The sequence below is a fragment of the Choristoneura fumiferana genome, chromosome 20 (assembly GCF_025370935.1).
Source record: "Choristoneura fumiferana chromosome 20, NRCan_CFum_1, whole genome shotgun sequence".
In the NCBI taxonomy this organism is placed as follows: domain Eukaryota; kingdom Metazoa; phylum Arthropoda; class Insecta; order Lepidoptera; family Tortricidae; genus Choristoneura; species Choristoneura fumiferana.
The window spans coordinates 1,824,661-1,843,969 of NC_133491.1; the positions used below are offsets into that span (position 1 = coordinate 1,824,661).

General features: G+C 40.9%; 1 protein-coding gene across 3 annotated transcripts in view; it reads right to left on the reverse strand.

Moving 5' to 3' along the window:
• LOC141439255 (solute carrier organic anion transporter family member 2A1-like) overlaps positions 1-19,309 on the reverse strand; it is a 37,895-nt gene that overhangs the window by 13,888 nt on the left and 4,698 nt on the right. The window contains exons 1-5 of one of the 3 annotated variants that reach the window (XM_074103490.1): positions 16,553-16,641; positions 7,047-7,211; positions 4,341-4,508; positions 2,966-3,142; positions 2,263-2,448 (exon numbers count right to left, since the gene is read on the reverse strand). In XM_074103490.1, the coding sequence (XP_073959591.1) occupies positions 2,263-2,448; positions 2,966-3,142; positions 4,341-4,508; positions 7,047-7,211; positions 16,553-16,571 (715 nt within the window). In that variant the 5' untranslated portion in view covers positions 16,572-16,641. Of the gene's footprint in view, positions 1-2,262; positions 2,449-2,965; positions 3,143-4,340; positions 4,509-7,046; positions 7,212-10,634; positions 10,756-16,552; positions 16,642-19,309 lie in introns of those variants that run through there. The other 2 variants (XM_074103488.1, XM_074103491.1) reach the window with 2 other exon arrangements.

Genomic DNA, 19,309 nt, shown 5'->3' on the forward strand with positions numbered 1-19,309 from the left:
CGGTATGAATTTGATAGACAAAGTGACAAAAAATTTACTATTTTACCAACGACAATAGAAGCTGTGACAAAAATTATGACCTCCATTAAAACGACTGCAAAAGGACATGACTCTATTGCTATTGACATGCTACTTATGACTCTCCCAGTGACTTCTAAGATACTGACTTTCATCATCAATAAGAGCATTGAGACTATGACTTTCCCGACTGATTGGAAAATCGCTCAAGTGACCCCCTTACCCAAAAAACCTAACCCTGTTAATCTATCCGATCTCCGTCCTATTAGTATCCTTCCCTGTGCATCAAAGATAATAGAAAGGGTGGTTTGCGACCAGCTGTCGGAATACTTGGAGAAATACAACATCCTACCTGAACTGCAATCTGGTTTTCGCAAGGGTCGTTCGACAGTTACTGCGTTACTAGATGTAGTTGATAATATTTTACAGGCTCAGGATGCTGGTAAGAGTACCATTTTAGTGCTTTTAGATTTCTCCAGGGCTTTTGACTGCATTAGCATTCCCTTGCTATTATCTAAGATGTCGTATTATGGATTTGATGTAACGACGATAAAATGGTTTAACAGTTATCTGACTGACCGTGCGCAGACCATTGTATTGCGTGGGCTGGATGGTAGTCCTCTGCGGTCCTCTCTTTGCCCTGTGACACGGGGTGTGCCGCAGGGTTCGATACTGGGTCCTCTGCTGTTTATATTGTACAGTTCTGATATTGTCAACAGTATAAAGAGCAGTGGATACCATCTTTACGCGGACGATCTTCAACTGTACGTCTCCTGCGCGACGTCAGAAACGTCCATAGCTGTAAACGCCATCAATGCAGACCTCGATCGTGTTTCTGCTTGGTCAGAGAGCAACTGTTTGGTCCTCAATCCCGGCAAATCGAAGTACATAGTATTTGGATCGAGACATCAAATTCAGAATGCTATTGATGCTCTGGCTACCGAGAATGTTGCCGTCATGGGTGATCCAATAGAACGGTGGTAGAAGCTAACAACCTTGGCCTCCTTATGGACGGCAAGCTGAGCTTTGAGAACCACATTTTAAAAGTTGTGAGTAACTGCTTCTACCGTCTCAAAGTTCTGTACAATATACGCGATTACCTTAGTGTCGATTTGCGTGTTGACCTTTGTGAATCGCTTATATTGTCCAGATTAAACTATTGTGATGTTGTTTATGACGGCTGCATTGTTGGTCGTTCTAAGAGGCTTTTACAGCGGGTGCAGAACGCATGCGCTCGTTTTTGTTTCCGTGTCCCTCCCCGCTGCCACATCACTCCGTACCTGAACGCCGCTAACTTGTTGAACATGTCTGCACGCAGGCGCATGCACCTCGCTACCCTGCTGTTTGGTGTGAGACGCTACAGGACCCCATTGTACCTCCACAGTAAAATTGTTTGGTCGAGGAGTGAGCGCAGGAGCGCAATGGCTCTTGTGCCCAAGCACCGGACTGCAGCATTCCGCGGAAGTTTTAAGTTTGCGGCGTCCAAGTGCTGGAATGATATTCCTCCCCCTATCCAAGGAGCGTGTAGTGGGTATACCTTCAAGCGCAAGCTGAAGGATTACTTGTTGACGCTCCAAAAATCCTTTCCCTATCCAGCACTTTGACATGCCAACCACATTGATATGCCTGATGTTTTTAAACAATCCATTTTTTCTTCTTTCTTTTAATTATTGTTCGTTGTAATTTATTTATTTCTTGGTTTGTTATAGTTATTATTATTATTTTTTCTCTTAAGTTTATTTGTGTATGTATAGATAAGTGGTTTATTTATTTATTATATTTGTGTATCGTTCCGTGAGTCACAGACGGTTCTGGCAGAAAATCAGCGCTGCAGGCGTTTAACGCTTCAGCATAATGCTGAGTCAGCGACCGTTTCACTTTCGCGGGGACACACAACATTGTATATATTGTATTTAATGTTTTCATGTGTTTTTCTGTATTTTTTATTTTATTTGTGTTAATTTTGCTGTATATGTGTGTCTTCTGTGTAAGTGAATAAATGTCTTCTTTCTTTCTTTCTTTCTTTCTTAAAATATTCAAAGGCCCACGTACCAAGAGACAGCGATTAAACCGCCATGTTCGATGCACTAATTTGACGATTAAACTTTGAGGATGAATAAATTATCTAAATTCAAGTTATTTCTAAACGTTACAAAACAAAAGTAGCTTAATTATGCGAGTAGAATCGAACCTTAAATTTAAGGTTAAAGACCCTTTATAGATAGACTATGAAGATGCCCGTACCTCTGTCAGCTCCATGTCGGATGTCCATCGTCGGTGGCACCACTGGGTACTTATACAGTCTCACGATGGTGATGATGAGCTTGACGACAATCATCAGGAACTGCAGCCAGGCGAGACTGTCCATCATGCTCGACAGCATCGTGGTTCCCACCAGGAGTAACACGATGCGCACTAGGAGGAGGACGGCTGGGAAAAAAGAGAACAGGTCAGAGTTGGTAATATCAATGAACGATACGGATAACGGACATGGGTCACCTGATAGGAAGCAATCACCGCCGCTCAAGATAGTCAGCAGTGAGTCAATAAGGGTTGAAGAGGAAAGCGTACAATTTTGTACCCGACTGCGGAAGGATGGGTAAGTTTATCGAACGTACGCTGTTTATTTCTTTGGCTCCGTTGCAGCCTCAACGGCTGGACGGATTTCAACACATGAGATATTAATATATAATAATACATAATGGCGTACGTGAAAAAAATATGTAAGGGAGATTAAACCTGTCTTTCATTGTAACAGTAAATAATAGATATCAAAATGAATGCCAATAATTAGCCCATCACATGTATTATCATTGCTGGGATGATCTTTCGGACCAACGGATTTACTTTGTGAAATGTTTGTATAGACTTGCCACGCCAATAGAAATGGAACAATGAAATTACCATTCTGACACTGAATTCTAGGACCATAAAAACTACTCCTTACCAATATTCATATGCAAATTCATCGATGGGTTAGACTCCTCCAGGTAGGCGAGCGCATGCGTCATGATGGCGAGCCGCGTCAGTGCGCAGGAGATGCCAACGAGAATCAGGATCGAGAGTCGAAGCGCGGCCATTGGAGTAATCCCGGCTGGCAGGGTGCGCCAGACATTGCAGAGGGCTGGGGAAGAGATGTTATGTTAGATGCAAGGTATGTGAAAGGTAGGCCAATAAGGTCAACTCGCCGCTGGCGAGCGCCTCGCAACTGGCGAGCGCCTCGCAACTGGCGGGCGCCTCTCCACTGGTGTCATTGTAATTTGCCGGCGGCATTACGTGTTAATTATTTAAGTTAAGAATGTAGTTATAAGAGACGTTGTTAAATATGCATAAGAGAAATATATTAATAAATAAAATCTCCCCAACTTGATCCTAATATGATAGTCAAAATATAAATAAGGCGTGAAAGAAATTATGAATGACACAGAGGACAGCTTAAAAGATGGAATGGAGTGACAAACAGAACAGAATGAAAATGTAATAATGAGATAAAACACAAATAGTAGTAGTCAGATGGGCCTAACCCACAGAGAAAGAAAGGTGAAGTATGTAAGAAAGACAAAGGATGCGGAATGACAGTACGAGAAGTAGTAAATGCGAGAACTGGAATGAAAGGAAAATAGTAGAAATAGGCTCCAATTACGTTGGAGGTAGTCTGTAAAAAAAAAAAGGTCAACTCGAAGCGCACTCATTGGAGACCCGGTTGGTAGAGTACGTTAGACCTTGTAGGTAGAGGGATTGGGGTCGTGTTATATCAAGTGCGCGGAAATACGGACCAAATAGGACCGCGAGTCGAAGTACAGTGAAATACTGCATGCAGTGTGCGGGCAACGTTGCAGTGGCCGGGGTCTAGGTGTGATGTTATATAGAGGCATTGAAACTAGTCGATTTGCATGGGCTGACTGGAACTCGCATACATCTAATGGCTCAAATATCATGGCTATAGTTTCTGAAATTTCCTTGTCTATTGTGAATCCATTTAACCACTTGATGGAAACTTTTTGGCATTGCCAACGGTAGCCTTAAGTTATTGGAGCTGGGAGCGTCAACTGGGAGCGTTAAGTTACTGGGAGCCGTAACTTATCATCATCGTCGTCGTCGGCCGAAAGACGTCCACTCTTGGGCGTAATCTTCATCCAAAGAACGCCACCGCGTTCGGTCTTGCGTCACCCACATCCATCTGACTTCTGCGATCTTCACCAGGGCATCAGTCCACATTATATTTTGGGGGGTTTAGCTGCCTTAACGGCCAAAGACATTATATCCCTGCTTTTGTTTAACTACTTGTTAAGTCCACCTTGGTACGCCGTTTAAAGTCTCACCAGTATCAACCTCAGCTTCAGGCTTGGGCACGCCAAATACCGGCAGCATGCAGGCCAGCGCTACGACGACCCAGCCCACCATGATGTTGCGCCGGCGCTGCGAGCCCAGCCAGCCAATCAGAGGGCCCAGGATGAACTCCACCGCTGATATGCCAATTATCAGCACATCTGGAGAAAAGAGGAAGATTAGGAGACTGCTTTGGTATAGTACATTTCGGACGGATGAGGAGTAAAATAATTGACTTGCATCTATGATACAATCACCAAACACCACCATCACCAAAAACCAAGCATTAGACATGGATAATCTCAACTCCGCGAAGTGATCTGACTCACTAGATCCAGCTCCGGTGTCGGTACCGAATCTGCTTATTGAATCCGACTCCTTTATTGACTCCGGTTCTTTCGAGCGATTATTAATTTATCTATGGCCGATGCGGCCCGGCTCGGTTCGGTCGGTACCTACCAAGGTCAAGGTACTGAACTTAAGCGTAGCCCGCTTTGGTCATATTATATTGTGTTTTAATTATATCTAATTTATTTCCAATATAACCGAGCGAGTAGTCCGAGTACCGACGTAGGTACCGGCTCACTCAGCGCCCGACCAAACGTAATAAGATCCGATCCGATCCGAGCCGAGAGCGAAAGCAGAGCGAGTGAGTGTGACGGCGATCACGAGCCGCTCGATCCGGTCGGAGTTAGTAACTCCGGAGTCGATAAGATTTGAAAGGAGTCATTAAGGGATTCGGATCCGCTTGAGGATCTGACTCTTTTGAATCTTCAGATCCGGATCTACCCATCTCTACCAAGCATACAGCTCTAAAAGCTACAACCAGGGCCCAGTTTCGCTAAAGATAAATTACAAGTACGAGGTGTAGTAGCGATATTGTTAATATTTGCTTGTACACAACACAACGCAGTTGTCGAGGAAAGCGAATCACGTACCAGGGTAACCTTTGCGCTACTAATATAGGTAATGTTAACATCCCATACATTTACCAAAGAAATCATAACGAAATTGATTAAATGCGATAAGGTTCCAACCTAGTACGTGAATCACTTTTCTTCTTCTGTTTGACGTGTATGTATGTCTATTCCTATGTCCTCTCGTAACTACTCAACGGCTTTACCGATTTTGATAAATTATACGTCATTGTATTTGTCTTGATGACGCGAGTGACACGGATACATTTAATTATTAAAAAATCAAAATGGCGGATTTTTGGCGCCAAATTGTAAGTTTTCAAAAAATATATATTATTCAAACCTATCAAATGAAAGCTAATAATTAGCCCATTCTAAAAATATACGGGTTAAAACCGTTTTAATATTATCATTTTCACAGAAAAGTGTGAAATAAATCAATAAATAATATCACGGACAATTCAGGCCAATTCACTACGGTACTAAGCAACGGATAAATATAATTATATAAATAGATAGATACATACTTAAATACATATTAAACACCCAAGACCCGAGAACAAATATTCATATTTTCATACAAATATCTGCCCCGACGCGGGAATCGAACGGACGGACGGGACCTCAAGCTTCGTAGTCAGGTTCTCTAACCACTAGGCCATCTGGTCGTCAAAAACAATAAATTAAAAAAATCAAGAAACCCGACTGCCTTAAGAATACTAAAAAGAAGAAAACAAGCCTAGTGGGCTTGAACTTTGTTAAGTAGCTAACTTAAAGTTAAACAGTCGGGACCCATTTAAATCGTGACGCTCAAAAATCTTACCTAATGGTCCCGACTGTTGAACTTTTCACTTTTTGCAGGTGGTAGGACCTTGTGCAAGGTCCGCCCGGATTGCTACCACCATCTTGCTCGCTAATCCTGCCGTGAAGCAGCAGTGCTTGCACTGTTGTGTTCGGCGTGGAGAGTAAGACAGCCGGTGAAATTACTGGCACTTGAGGTATCCCATCTTAGGCCTCTAGGTTGGCAACGCATCTGCAATACCCCTGGTGTTGCAGATGTTTATGGCGCTGGTGATGTCTTACCATCAGGAGACCCACTTGCTCATTTGCCATCCAGTCGAATAAAAAAAAAACTTTAAGTTAGCAATTAACAAAGTTCTAGCCCACTAGACTTGTTTTCTTCTTTTTAGTATTTTTAATCGATAGTTGGGTTTGTATGATTTGTGTGTGTTCTTACAGTGTGGGTGTAGAGGAGCTGTATGAACACACCTTTCTTGCTTAGACGTAGCTCTCATAAGGTCGCGGGTGAGCGAATTAATTGTTTTTATCTACACCCATATAGTAAATCCTCAATTATGCGTTCAAAAACCATAGGTAATGACCAGCATTACGACATTGGATTCTATTATGAACACGGCTGTATCGTAATGAGATTTCATACATCATTACAGCACGGGGGGGGGGGGCGACCACGTGCAGCAGCAGGCCGTCGCGGGCGCAGCTCGTGGGGCAGACATACCTACCTAGTTCTCGTTAATGCAGGTCATTCTCAATGGTTCTTGAACACATGATAGAGGATTTAATATATGGATATAGATAAAATATTGTATGCAACTGTACGTAATTAGGCCTTAAAACACTCATGTGCCCTATTATGAAACTCTGCTACGCCTCGTTTCATAAACCCACACTCGTGTTTTAAGGACCCCTATTACGATACAGTTGCATAAAATACTATTAGTTCAGTGGACCTCCACATTGTAACATTCAATAAGTTCTAACCAGTGATGTAGTTCGGCAGCTCCCCCACGCGCGCGCTCTGCTTCAGCAGGATGAAGACTGAGATTTCTCCCAGCACCAGCCCCAGCATCGCCATCTGTACCGTGTGCCGGAATGATGTGGGATCGAAAGCTGCTGGGTTGAAGAAGGACTTCACGCGCTCACGAACTGTGGGAGAGAAGAGGAAGAAGTAGTATGACAGAGAGAAACTGGACATCTACTTTTTTTTTTATTCAACTAGATGTCAAACGAGCAAGTGGGTCTCCTGATGCAATGTTGCAGTTTGCGGTAGGTGCAGTTTACCAATGTTCTAAGCTAGGTGGTGCCCACGACCCCATACGTCCCTGTAATTTTTTTTTCTTTAAGCAATATATTTTTAATTAATCTAGTAAAGACTTTATTGTACACCGGAAATAGTAAGCGATACAGAAATCAGATACACAGAGTTAAAATTACAAATTAATTAATCACAAACTAATAAGTAACTAATACAATAATAATTTATTAAAAACAATTATACAATAAAAAAAAATAAAAAATGTTATGCGGCGTTTAATTAATTAGTTATGTTACTGGAAGCCGCGGTGGCCTGGAAGCCGCGGTATCCTAGTGGTTTGACCTATCGCCTCTCAAGCAGAGGATCGCGGGTTCAAACCCCGGCTCGCACCTCTGAGTTTTTCGAAATTCATGTGCGGAATTACATTTGAAATTTACCACGAGCTTTGCGGTGAAGGAAAACATCGTGAGGAAAACCTGCACAAACCTGCGAAGCGATTCAATGGTGCGTGCGAAGTTCCCAATCCGCACTGGGCCCGCGTGGGAACTATGGCCCAAGCCCTCTTGTTCTGAGAGGAGGCCTGTGCCCAGCAGTGGGACGTGTATAGGCTGGGATGATGAGTTATGTTACTCGTAGCTTTCATATAGGTATCTATCGTCTTTTCAAAAGCGCTGGTAGGTAGCATAAAAAAGTGACATGTCAAAGAGCCTCGGCGTTTCTACTTACAGAATAAACGTTTTTTTTAGTCCAATCATAAATTTGCCAGTGTTTATAGTTAATACTAGCTTTTGCCCGTGGCTTCGCCCGCGTGGAAGTCGGTAATCGCGCGCTGTTCCCTCGGGAACTGTGCATTTTTCCGGGATAAAAAGTAGCCCATGTCACTCTCGGGCCCATAAACTATCTCTATGCCAAAAATTACGTCGATCCGTCGCTCCGTTTCGACGTGAAAGACGGACAAACATACAAACACACACACTTTCGCATTTATAATATTAGTGTGGATGGATAGTGAATAACCCTTTTATAAACAGCCAGAAGATGTCCACTGTTGAACAAGGGCTTTCCCCTTAGAACAACAACTTGACACTTCCAGTCACTGATTGCTCGCAACTTTCACGATGTCGTCAATCCACCTAGTGCAGGCCTGTTTTTTTTTTTTTTTATTCCACTGGATGGCAAACGAGCAAGTGGGTCTCCTGATGGTAAATGATCACCACCACCCATAAACATCTGCAATACCAGGGGATTGCAGATGCGTTGCCAACCTAGAGGCCTAAGATGGGATACCTCAAGTGCCAGTAATTTCACCGGCTGTCTTACTCTCCACGCCGAAACACAACAGTGCAAGCACTGCTGCTTCACGGCAGGATTAGCGAGCAAGATGGTGGTAGCAATCCGGGCGGACCTTGCACAAGGTCCTACCACCTGCAAACTGCCTGTACCCCTGGTGTAAGTTTTCGGTTACAAAATACGTCTCGATCGCGTTCGCGTTAAAATCTCAATTTATATGGAAACACGAACAGCGCCTCTAGCGGAACGTTTGCGATATTCGTGTTTCCATACAAATTGAGATTTTAACGCGAACGCGATCGAGACGTGTTTTGTAGTCGAAAACTTACACTAAGGGCACTGCCTACGCTTCGTCTTCCGGTTCGGTTAATTGACCATAATTTGTAAATATAATTATTACCTACTTAGTGAAGGACCTGTGAGGTCATCATGACGATTGTGATGATTTCTAGGTTTTGTTTATCATTTAGGAAACTGTCATAAATTCAACATGAATCATCAGGGCCATAAATTATGTCACTAACTGACTCAAAATCTAACGGTGAAGATGGCGGAATATGGTGGTATGTGGTGAAAATCTGTATATCGCTGGACAACCGGCCAAACATAAGTCGGAATCACACACCGAGGGCTCTGATGTTATGAGCGATTCGATCGGTCGAAGATTGGTACTAGTTATGAACTTAGCCCGTGGGTCTACCTCATCGCCACATTTCATAGTGTTTATCAAACTAGGCCGCCGTGGTGGCAGAGTGGTTTGACCTATGGCCTCTCAAGTAGAGCATCGTGGGTTCAAACCCGGCTCGCACCTCTGAGTTTTTCGAAATTCATGTGCGGAATTACATTTGAAATTTACCACGAGCTTTACGGTGAAGGAAAACATCGTGAGGAAACCTGCACAAACCTGCGAAGCAATTAAATGGTGTGTATGAAGTTCCCAATCCGCACTGGGCCCGCGTGGGAACTACTGCCCAAGCTCTCTCATTCTGAGTGGGACGTATATATAGGCTGGGATGATCAAACTAGGCCGGGTAATCTCAACGTATCCAAGATAACCCTTCACTGTGCTACCACAAAGCTGTCACTATTGCGGGGGAAAAGCGACACGGTAATTAGACTGGTGCACAAATAAATTAGAATACGGTATTTGACTATTTTGTATATGTTTTATAAATTAAAACTACACAATTCCCGTTATCGAATAGGAAAACAATTTTTAAGCTACCTTTACAACTAACAAAGTTACAAAGGTTTGAAATTCAAGATTAGACAGAGAAAGACATACTGGCATGTGACGTCACACGCCAGTACCGCCATACTTGCTGCATAGAGAAAAGCGTTTGAGAAAGAAACAGGTAGGTATATAGATTTTTCAAAAAATCACTATAAATCCAATTTTCAACCGATTTAAATTTTCTCTTCGCTAAACACTATCTGTATATCTATATTTTCATAATAATATTAAGATATGGCAAAATCAGGAGTTGTCAAATACCGTATTGCTGAAATATATCAGTTGTTTCATGCTAGCATTTACTCAGGGCTTAACTCGTGTGAACCAAGTCTAGAAATCGAATTGAACTTTCGGAATATTGTTAGATTCCCTTGGCTAGTATTCCCAAAAGTTAAATCATGGTCTTCAACATCGGAAGTAGTAGCCAGCCGTTTAGCGCGAGGGAATAACCAAACGCGCACAAACTTTCGCGTTTCTAATATTATTGGCATTCTCCTCATCCAGCAACATACCATCCATTTTAGCGGCAATGAGTCATCATCATCATCCCAGCCTATATACGTCCCACGGCTGGGCACAGGCCTCTCAGAACAAGAGGGCTTGGGCCATAGTTCCCACGCGGGCCCAGTGCGGATTGGGAACTTCGCACGCACCATTGAATCGCTTCGCAGGTGTGCAGGTTTCCTCACGATGTTTTCCTTCACCGCAAAGCAAAGGAATCGCAATCGTTCGGAAGCGGCAATGAGTAAAAAACAAACTCTCGTGTTTATGATATTAGTAGCATTATTACCTCGAGCTCGGTTCCTCAAGTTTCCGAGTAAAGAACTGCTCTCCATGTTAACTAACTCAAACTTAATTTAAACGTCAGATTATTTCACAAACTTAAAGTAGCGTGCTACTTTGATCGACAAGCATCGCACACTATATCCTCTTGATAAACACGGTATCGCCAAATATATCTCGTTAAGTCGGCTATAAAGCACAATTAAATGTGTCAGTAAGGCACTTGTCCCACCGCCGACGATGAGGGAGAAGCGAGTAGAGCGAGTAACTAGAAACGAGTGGGCGAGCAGCGAGAAGCGAGTGTAGTTTTGTCGCTCGGCTGTAAGCGAGTGTTCGCGTGCGACGGGCGATTACTCGCTCCACTCGACTCGCTCGTGCGGGGCGGCCGCCAAGCTGACATCGCTGAGCGAGTATCTATAGCTCAGCGAGTTTTAAAGCTCTTGTCGCTGCGACAAAAGATGTAAGAGCGAGTTCTCGCCGACAGTGTGAACAGCCAGCAATTAACTATTAATATATGTGTCTCTTTTACTCTCTTATATCTTTTGTTCGTTTCTTGAGCGAGAAAATAGTCGATAGCCAATCGTTTCCTCGCTGGCGGTGAGACAACTGCCTAACGTGTTACATAAGTAGATAAGGATGGAAATTGATTGCGGGTAAAACTATAGTTATTGGAAATGAAATGAAAATTCGAACATGATATCGTGATTTGATAGAGGAAAAGATAGTTTAATTGTAAATTGACGAATTATTTATCTAGGAAATATCTTTTTCTACGCATGATTCAAGTTTGTAAATAAATACGTTTTATATTACGTAATTTAAAGTTACTTACTAAGAATTATGGTGAGATAATTAATATTTTATATTTTCGCGATTCCTACTTCCTCCTACTAGTACAGTCATTTCATATCTGCCAGCGGAGCGTGCAAAAATATCTGGCACGTCCTACGGGCCCTAGAAATAGAGTCACATTAGATACTTATGCACGCTCTGTAGCGTCCACAGATATGATATTGCGTGAGTCAGATATTGGTACTGGTGACAGTACAATATTATAAATGAGAAAGTTTGTGAGTACGTGTGTATGTTTGTTACTCTTTCACGCTAAAATGCCTGGACGCATTTAGCTGAAATTTGGTACGTACCTACCTAGATAGGTGGACGTTTAGAATAACTCATAGACCACTTTTATCCCTATATTCCTACAGGATCGGGATAAAATCTCGAAGTATCAACCGCTATGATTAGAGGCATTGATTTGGCATCGATATCTTACTTATATGAAAACTTTAATGAAATCAACGATATAAGTTTTAACGCATTCACTGTCACCTGACTTCCACAGGTGCCACCGACGCACGTGTGCGTTGAAAAAGTATGAATAATTATGACAGCGGCACTAGGCGAAGCTCCGAAAACGCATATGTGCGTCGGTGGCGCGAAAAATATCTTGTGATGCCGTCTCTATTTATTCGAATAAAATACATCCGTCACAATCAAAATCATAAGCCATCGACATGTATAGACGTGCATGTTTCTTACATCAAAACAGCGCACAAAATTTGTTCACAGCGCGGATTGGTGAACCTTTCACTTTATTTTGATGACGTCCGTGGCAGGGGTTGTGTCAAAGTAAAAACTGATGATTGATGCGCCGCGCGTTTGGTTCCAAACAGCCGTCTAGTGCCATAAGGTACATAGATGTCAATGTCATAAACTTGTTGTTGTTGTTCCTTTAAAAAAATATGGCTCTGTCCATCGGAGGACAATTTTGCCAGTGTCTAGTAGTTTTTGCCGTTGTACAGTCACCAGCACCAATATCTGACACAACAAGCGATGCATAAATATCTGATACGACTCTATTTCTAGGGCCGGAAGGACGTGTCAGATATTTTTGCACGCTCCGCTGTGGCAGATATTAATGCTGGTGACTGTACGCAGTTGTGGTTGTACGGTAAAAAAAATCTAGAAAACGAAATATGAGAGGTAATGGTGGATGAACGATGACCGATGATAATGATGTTACGTTTACTTCTGTCTGTAGGTAAGTAGGCCGGAACGGGCTCTTTCCCATGTCACTGTTTGTTATACCTACGAGTAACTAACTACTAGGAACGCTGTAGAACTACCAGAGAGAGCGCTTTTATTATACATATTTATCATTCAGTGTGTAACAGGCCCTAAGGTCTGTGTTTTTTTTGTTTTTTTTTTTTGTACGTAGGGGAAGGGGGCATAACGGGGACGCGAGGCACGACGGGGCCACCCACACATACAAGTAACTATGCACACTAGCAGTGTTTTGTTTTCGCCAATAAGAGGGCATTTTGCATCGACCTTCAGCGCGGCAGTGACCGGCGACCAGAGTGCACGCGTTTATTTTTGACGACCGATTCATTTTTTCGACGATATTTCATCTAATTTTGCGTGGTTACCAAAAAGCGTCTAAAAAGGTAAGTGTTTAGATTACTACTATAGTTTTTTTAATGTTTTTGACTACTAACATCAACTATTGATATGTTTTGAGCAAAATCACTCTGACCTCCAATTAATTTTTTTGTTCGTTATTAAAAATTCTGTTAGATATGGGGGCATAACGGGGACAGGGCTATGAGGCACAATGGGGTACCCCGTTGTGCCCCGCCCCCATTATGCCCCTGAATAGTCTGTTCATTTGATAATATTACAATAATATTATTTATTTTGTTTTAGGTATATAAAAATGGTACAAACACACAAAAATAAAAGTTCCAGAGGCAGTTGGTCTGTAGAAAGCATGAGACACGCAATTGATACAGTTTGAAGCAAATCAGCAGGTTACAAAAAAGCAGCTCAATTGCACGGTGTTCCACAGACCACATTGGAGTGTTAAGTCGCCTCCCCTTGAAGAGGAACCATTTGAACCTGTTTTACCTGCAATATCGACGCATTTACATCAGAAAACTCCTATCTCAGAGCCTCAGCCTGGACCAACTCTATGCAAGACGAAAATAGCGTTTACCGATCTCCTATTCGAAGAATTCGTCGAGATTTAACAACTTCCTTTGAAAACGCTTCTCCCAAAGACATTTTCCCCATCCCCGCAGTCAAAATAATGTACCCCGTACTGCCCCGCACTGGGTACCCCATACTGCCCCTACGCCGGGGCACGATGGAGTTTTCATGAAGGTTTTGTGAAATTAAAATTAAAAATATTATTTGATTTCTTACTGCACCAAATTTGGTGTCAAATGATAATTTAATAAGTAACCAAAGAGTTGTTATTAGTTTCATTAAAAAATATATTACGTTTATTTTTTTATTGTTTATTTCCCTTAACGTCCCCGTTATGCCCCCCCTTCCCTACACCTCCGCTGTTTTACCTAAGTACTATTATTTAACTACGTAGGTAAGTATTGGGTTATCATGATGACTTAAGAATTTGAGATCTGAGACGGTTGTTTGAAGATGGTCACATTTAATTTGACATATAAGTATTTAGGTTTAACTTTTTAGGATTCTGTACCGGGAGGTGACGTGACACTGTTTGGTTGCTTTACATTTGGCAACTTTTTTGGAATCTCTAGGGGAGGCAGATGCCCCTCCCTGCTACCCCCTGGTGACCCATGTCGGTTTTTTTTAATTCCGAAGAGTACATTAGTATACAACTATTCATGCACATGAACAGTAAAAAAAGATTAAAATAAAAAACCGGACAGAGCGTGTCGGGCACGCCCAAAATAGGGTTTCCGTAGCCATTACGAAAAATCAAATAATATTTTTCTAAGGATTTCGTATTGTGTACGGAATCTTCCAAGTTATAAGGTATTGTATTTTATACCTAGGCTGCTATTTACTCTTAAACTACTAAATAGTTCTCAAGCAAACTTAGTCGGTATAGTTTTCCTTGAATGTTTGATATAGGTATTAATACCATTCTGAATTTTTTCAAAATTTTCCACTCACCAGTTTAGATTTTAGGGGGGACGCTCGATTTAATTAAAATTTGCACTTTAAAGTTGAATATTTCGCAAACTAATCACTGAATAGAAAAATCGTCTTAGCAAACCCCTTAATGGTTTTAAAAAACCTATCGAACGATACCCACACTATAGGGTTGGAGAGAAAAAAATCACCCCCACTTTACGTCTATGGGTAGGTACCCTAAAAATGTTTTTATCAATTTTTTATTGTACCATTTTGTCGGCATAAGTTTACATTATCCGTGCAAAATTACAGCTTTCTTAGCATTGATAGTCCCTGAGCAAAGCCGCGGACGGACGGACAGACAGACCGACAGACAGACAGAGACATGGCGAAACTATAAGGGTTCTGCGTTTGCCATATTGGCTCCGGAACCCTGAAAAGGAAAAATTTAACAACAATTCCTACACGACGAGTGACGATATAATTACCTCTATAGTGATATTAATTTGGATGGTAATTACAAAAACATATAAGTACATAATATAAGGAAAATTAATTCCAGCACCTGAATAAACAATAACTAGACGAACCACCTTAGTTAATGACTTGTTTGTGTGAGTGGATAGATTTTAGCGATAATATAATATTTAGGTTTGTTTTTTTCAAGTTTCTTAATGCTCGGTGTGAAAAGTTGTATGAGCATCCGGGAGCAAAATTATCTTCATCTTGGCGTTAACACTTGAATCCCTCATTACGCTCAGGATTCTACTTTAGAATCCCTCGCTACGCTCAGGATTCTATTGTAGAATCCTTCACGGTATTCGACAACTCCTGATTTTGCCATATATCTTAATATTATTATGAAAATATAGATATACAGATAGTGTTTAGCGAAGAGAAAATTTAAATCGGTTGATGAAAATTGGATTTATAGTGATTTTTTTGAAAAATCTATATACCTGTCTCTTTCTCAAACGTTTCTCTATGCAGCAAGTATGGCGGTACTGGCGTGTGACGTCACATGCCAGTATGTCTTTCTCTGTCTAATCTTGAGTTTCAAACCCTCATAACTTTGTTATTTGTAAAGGTAGCTAAAAAATTGTTTTTTCTATTCGATACAGGCATTGTGTATTTTAAATTTAAAAAAAAATCAAAATTCAAAATTCAAATGATTTATTCAGTAAATAGGCCGCAATGGCACTTTTCACGTCATTTTTTTAAACTACACAGCGCTTTCGGAAAGACCACCATTGCAAGAAGAAATGCGCCGCAAGAAACTTGCAGAAAGTATTTTTTCATAAAAATATAATACAAATAAAATACTTAAAAACTATTATACAATTAAAGAAAAAAAAATACAAAAAATAATAATAAATAGAATATACAGGATGTATGGGTCCCTTATTTACAAATTAACAAACTAACTATATCTAAACTATATCTACGTTCAGTGAGAAGTGTAGAATGCTTCCACCGTCATAAATTTTATAATAATAATAACAATAATGTTAGTTCTGAAATATACATTTATAAAAACATATAGCAAAATTAGTCAAATCCGTATTGCCAAGAAATTTACTTACTACGATTTCGAGGCAATTTATAGGTACTATTTTACAACTCAATTATTTTATTTCATTTTTATTTAAATATATTGTCTCTCTCTCTGCTCTCTCTCTCTCTCTCTCTCTCTCTCTCTCTCTCTTTCATAAGTACCTATGGGCAACCGCGCGGAATTCGGACTAAAACTCGATAACTCACCTGATTTTTCGCCTCCGGAATTTGCCCAAAATAGCAATTTCACCGTTAGATCAGTTTTCGAAATATCATATTGAAACCTTATTGAAACTAAAGGAATCAAATAGTCAGATTCAATGAATAACTTTAGGTTATCTATTAGCTACCTATTTAGTTATCACACTTGTAAGTACATGCTAATTTGGATGCGTGAAAACTCATAAAATAAATAGTATCACATATAAACAAAACCGCCAATCATCGTTCAATTAAAATAAAACTTACCTTTCCCTCGGAACGTCATTGTTGCTCTTAACTTTCTTATCAAGTTCCTATATTATTATTTTAATGCTTTATATTACAACACGGCATTAAAAAATTAAACCGTTGATGTGATACAGGTGTGGTATTTACAATACGGCACAACTGTACAAGTGTATTTATACAAATCACCCGCGCAATAAGAAACGTTTAAGTAAAGAAAGAAACACTCGAATGTGGCCCTGCGACAAAAACGTGTGCCGACGGAAAAATTAAAGAACTAAAATTTCCAAACGAACTCCCCCAAATATTTCACTCGGGCGCAGAAGGTTATAGCGACACTAGCGAAAGCCACGATGTTTGGCAAGATAAGAGTCCTCTTATTCTATTATCTATTACGAATGTAAATTTGTATTGGTGATAAGAAACAATAGCGAAACTCATTGAATTTCAAGTTGACTCATATTGCAGCAGTCTCAGATTTGACTACAGTTCCGTACCACTACCATGAGTTTACAGTGACCGCACTCGATAGCGACGGCGTAAATTATTTGTTTAGGCGCTGTACAATGAGGGCTATCGCGTATGAATTCGCCACTAGAGGCGCTAGTGTAGCGTGAGGTCTCCGAAATGTCAAATCTCACAGTTTTTTGGTGAGCTACGCGAGTTTATTTATAATTAGAATAATTTTGTGAATATTTTGCAATACTGAAATTAATTATGGCAAATATGCTTTCCGGGGCAATGAATGTCTGTTTTGAGACAGTTTTGTCTTTCGGAAACCTTTGTCCTCCCTTTTTTCCGAACAAAACGGGGACTATGCAACACTGTGGCATGCTCGATATTTTTATGGTACGGTTTTAAGGGTATTAAATATGATTTTAAACTAAACTTTATTTCACACCTGTAATAACAGACTTTGAAAGCCATACTTAAAAACCTCACGCAACATTGCGCCATCTAGTGAGACAAAAAACGATAGCCCTCATTTACGCCGTCGCTATCGAGTACGGTCACTGTGAAAACTCATCATGGTAGTGGTACCTACAGTTAGTGTTGCACTTGAAAGGGTACTTTTACATGTTGTATACGTGAACCATAGAACTACATATTATGTTTAAATATTATTATACCTACCTATTATATAATATTATATTGATGGTATATACTCGTAGTCTGAAGAAGGAGTAGTGAGTGTTCCCACTTGTCCTAATTCTTGAGCGGTGTTCGTTAAAAGTAAATATACTTAGCCAAATTTTTAAGTTGGACATGTTATGTAAGTTAGGGACACGGAGACGCGCTACCCATGCTGGTATTCGAATTTGCTATTTTAGAATTTGATTGATTTCAGGGTATACATAAAAACTGTAACTGTGTCTCTCCAGGGTGGACTGGCGACATCGTGAAAATTGCAGAAACCGGTGGATGCAATATGGCGAGTGGTCGTTCATTGTGGCGTTCTAAGAGGAGGTATTTGTTCAGGAGTGGACGTCTTCCGGCTGATGATGTTGAAATGCATAACCAACTTGAGTTGACCTCCCATTTCTATGGTTAAGCATATATATCAATAGAGTTCCGCTTAGGTCACGCGCCTGGTTCTCCTGGCTCTTTTAAAAGAGATTGTTGCCGAATACAGAGAAAACACAGGACATCTCCCTCCATGAAGTAGAAGAGACTAGCATCGGTACTCCGATTTTTTGTTTAGACGGTCTTTTATTCAGGCACTATACAGTGCCAGTATACCAGTAGCCAGGACTCTCCCATTGAAATAGCATATCAAGAGGTCATTCGTCAAAAAAAATACGCGCACCTGTCTCCGTCCAGGCCATCCAGCGCAGTCTCTTTTGGAATAACCTGAACTGCTTCTTCGGCCACTCCGCTCGCGATGGTTGACCGCAATAACTCAACATACGACAGCCACTTTACGCACGTCCCACACATCGCCGAATTCTGGCCATACCTTCTAGGTAGGCTGGTGCCAAGAGAGTTTCCTGTCCATTCGTGATGATAGTAACAATAAAGCAATTGAAAAGCAAAATGAATTGAATGAATTAATGAATGAATGAATTGAATGAGCAGGTAAATTTAGTTTCATCTCCCTTGCTACGGCTTGGATCTAATTTCGGTAATGGTAGTTAATAAAACATGCCTTGACAGTAAATAAATAAAAAACCAAGGTAGTTTTGAAGGACGGTTAAAAAATTAATAATAATTGTGGGTAGTTTTGTTTTGTTTCAAAAAACGTATGTGGGTACTTGGGGAGTTACAGTGACAAGTTAAAACGGTGCTTGTGTGTCGTTAACAACTGGTAGCATGGTGTTACGGTTTGTGTCACTCTGAAAGATGAGCTCTGTTGAGTTCGAAACGCGTCAGTGTAGTGTGGGTGGTGGTGATAGATGGGTTTGTGTGATTTGTGTGTGTTCTTACAGTGTGGAGGTGGAGGAACTGCACGAAACACGCATATTTTGCATAAGCTTAGCTATCGTAAGGTCGCGGTGAGCAGCTGGAAATTCTTTTAGTTCATCCATTGAAAAGCCACCAACCCGTCATGCGGTAGAAAAGCAAAATAGGATAAAAAGTCGCAGAAAAGCCACCGACAGATAAACTAATCGGGATAAGTCCACAATCACAGGTATTTTATTCAGTAATTATGAATAAGAAGCAAACCTTTTTATAGCAGGTATCTTTTTGTAAGCTGCTAAGCAGTCCAAAACATAACTGACTGAGATAAATCTAAGTCCACGCGGGACGAAGTCGCGGGTACAGCTAGTCACTACGTAT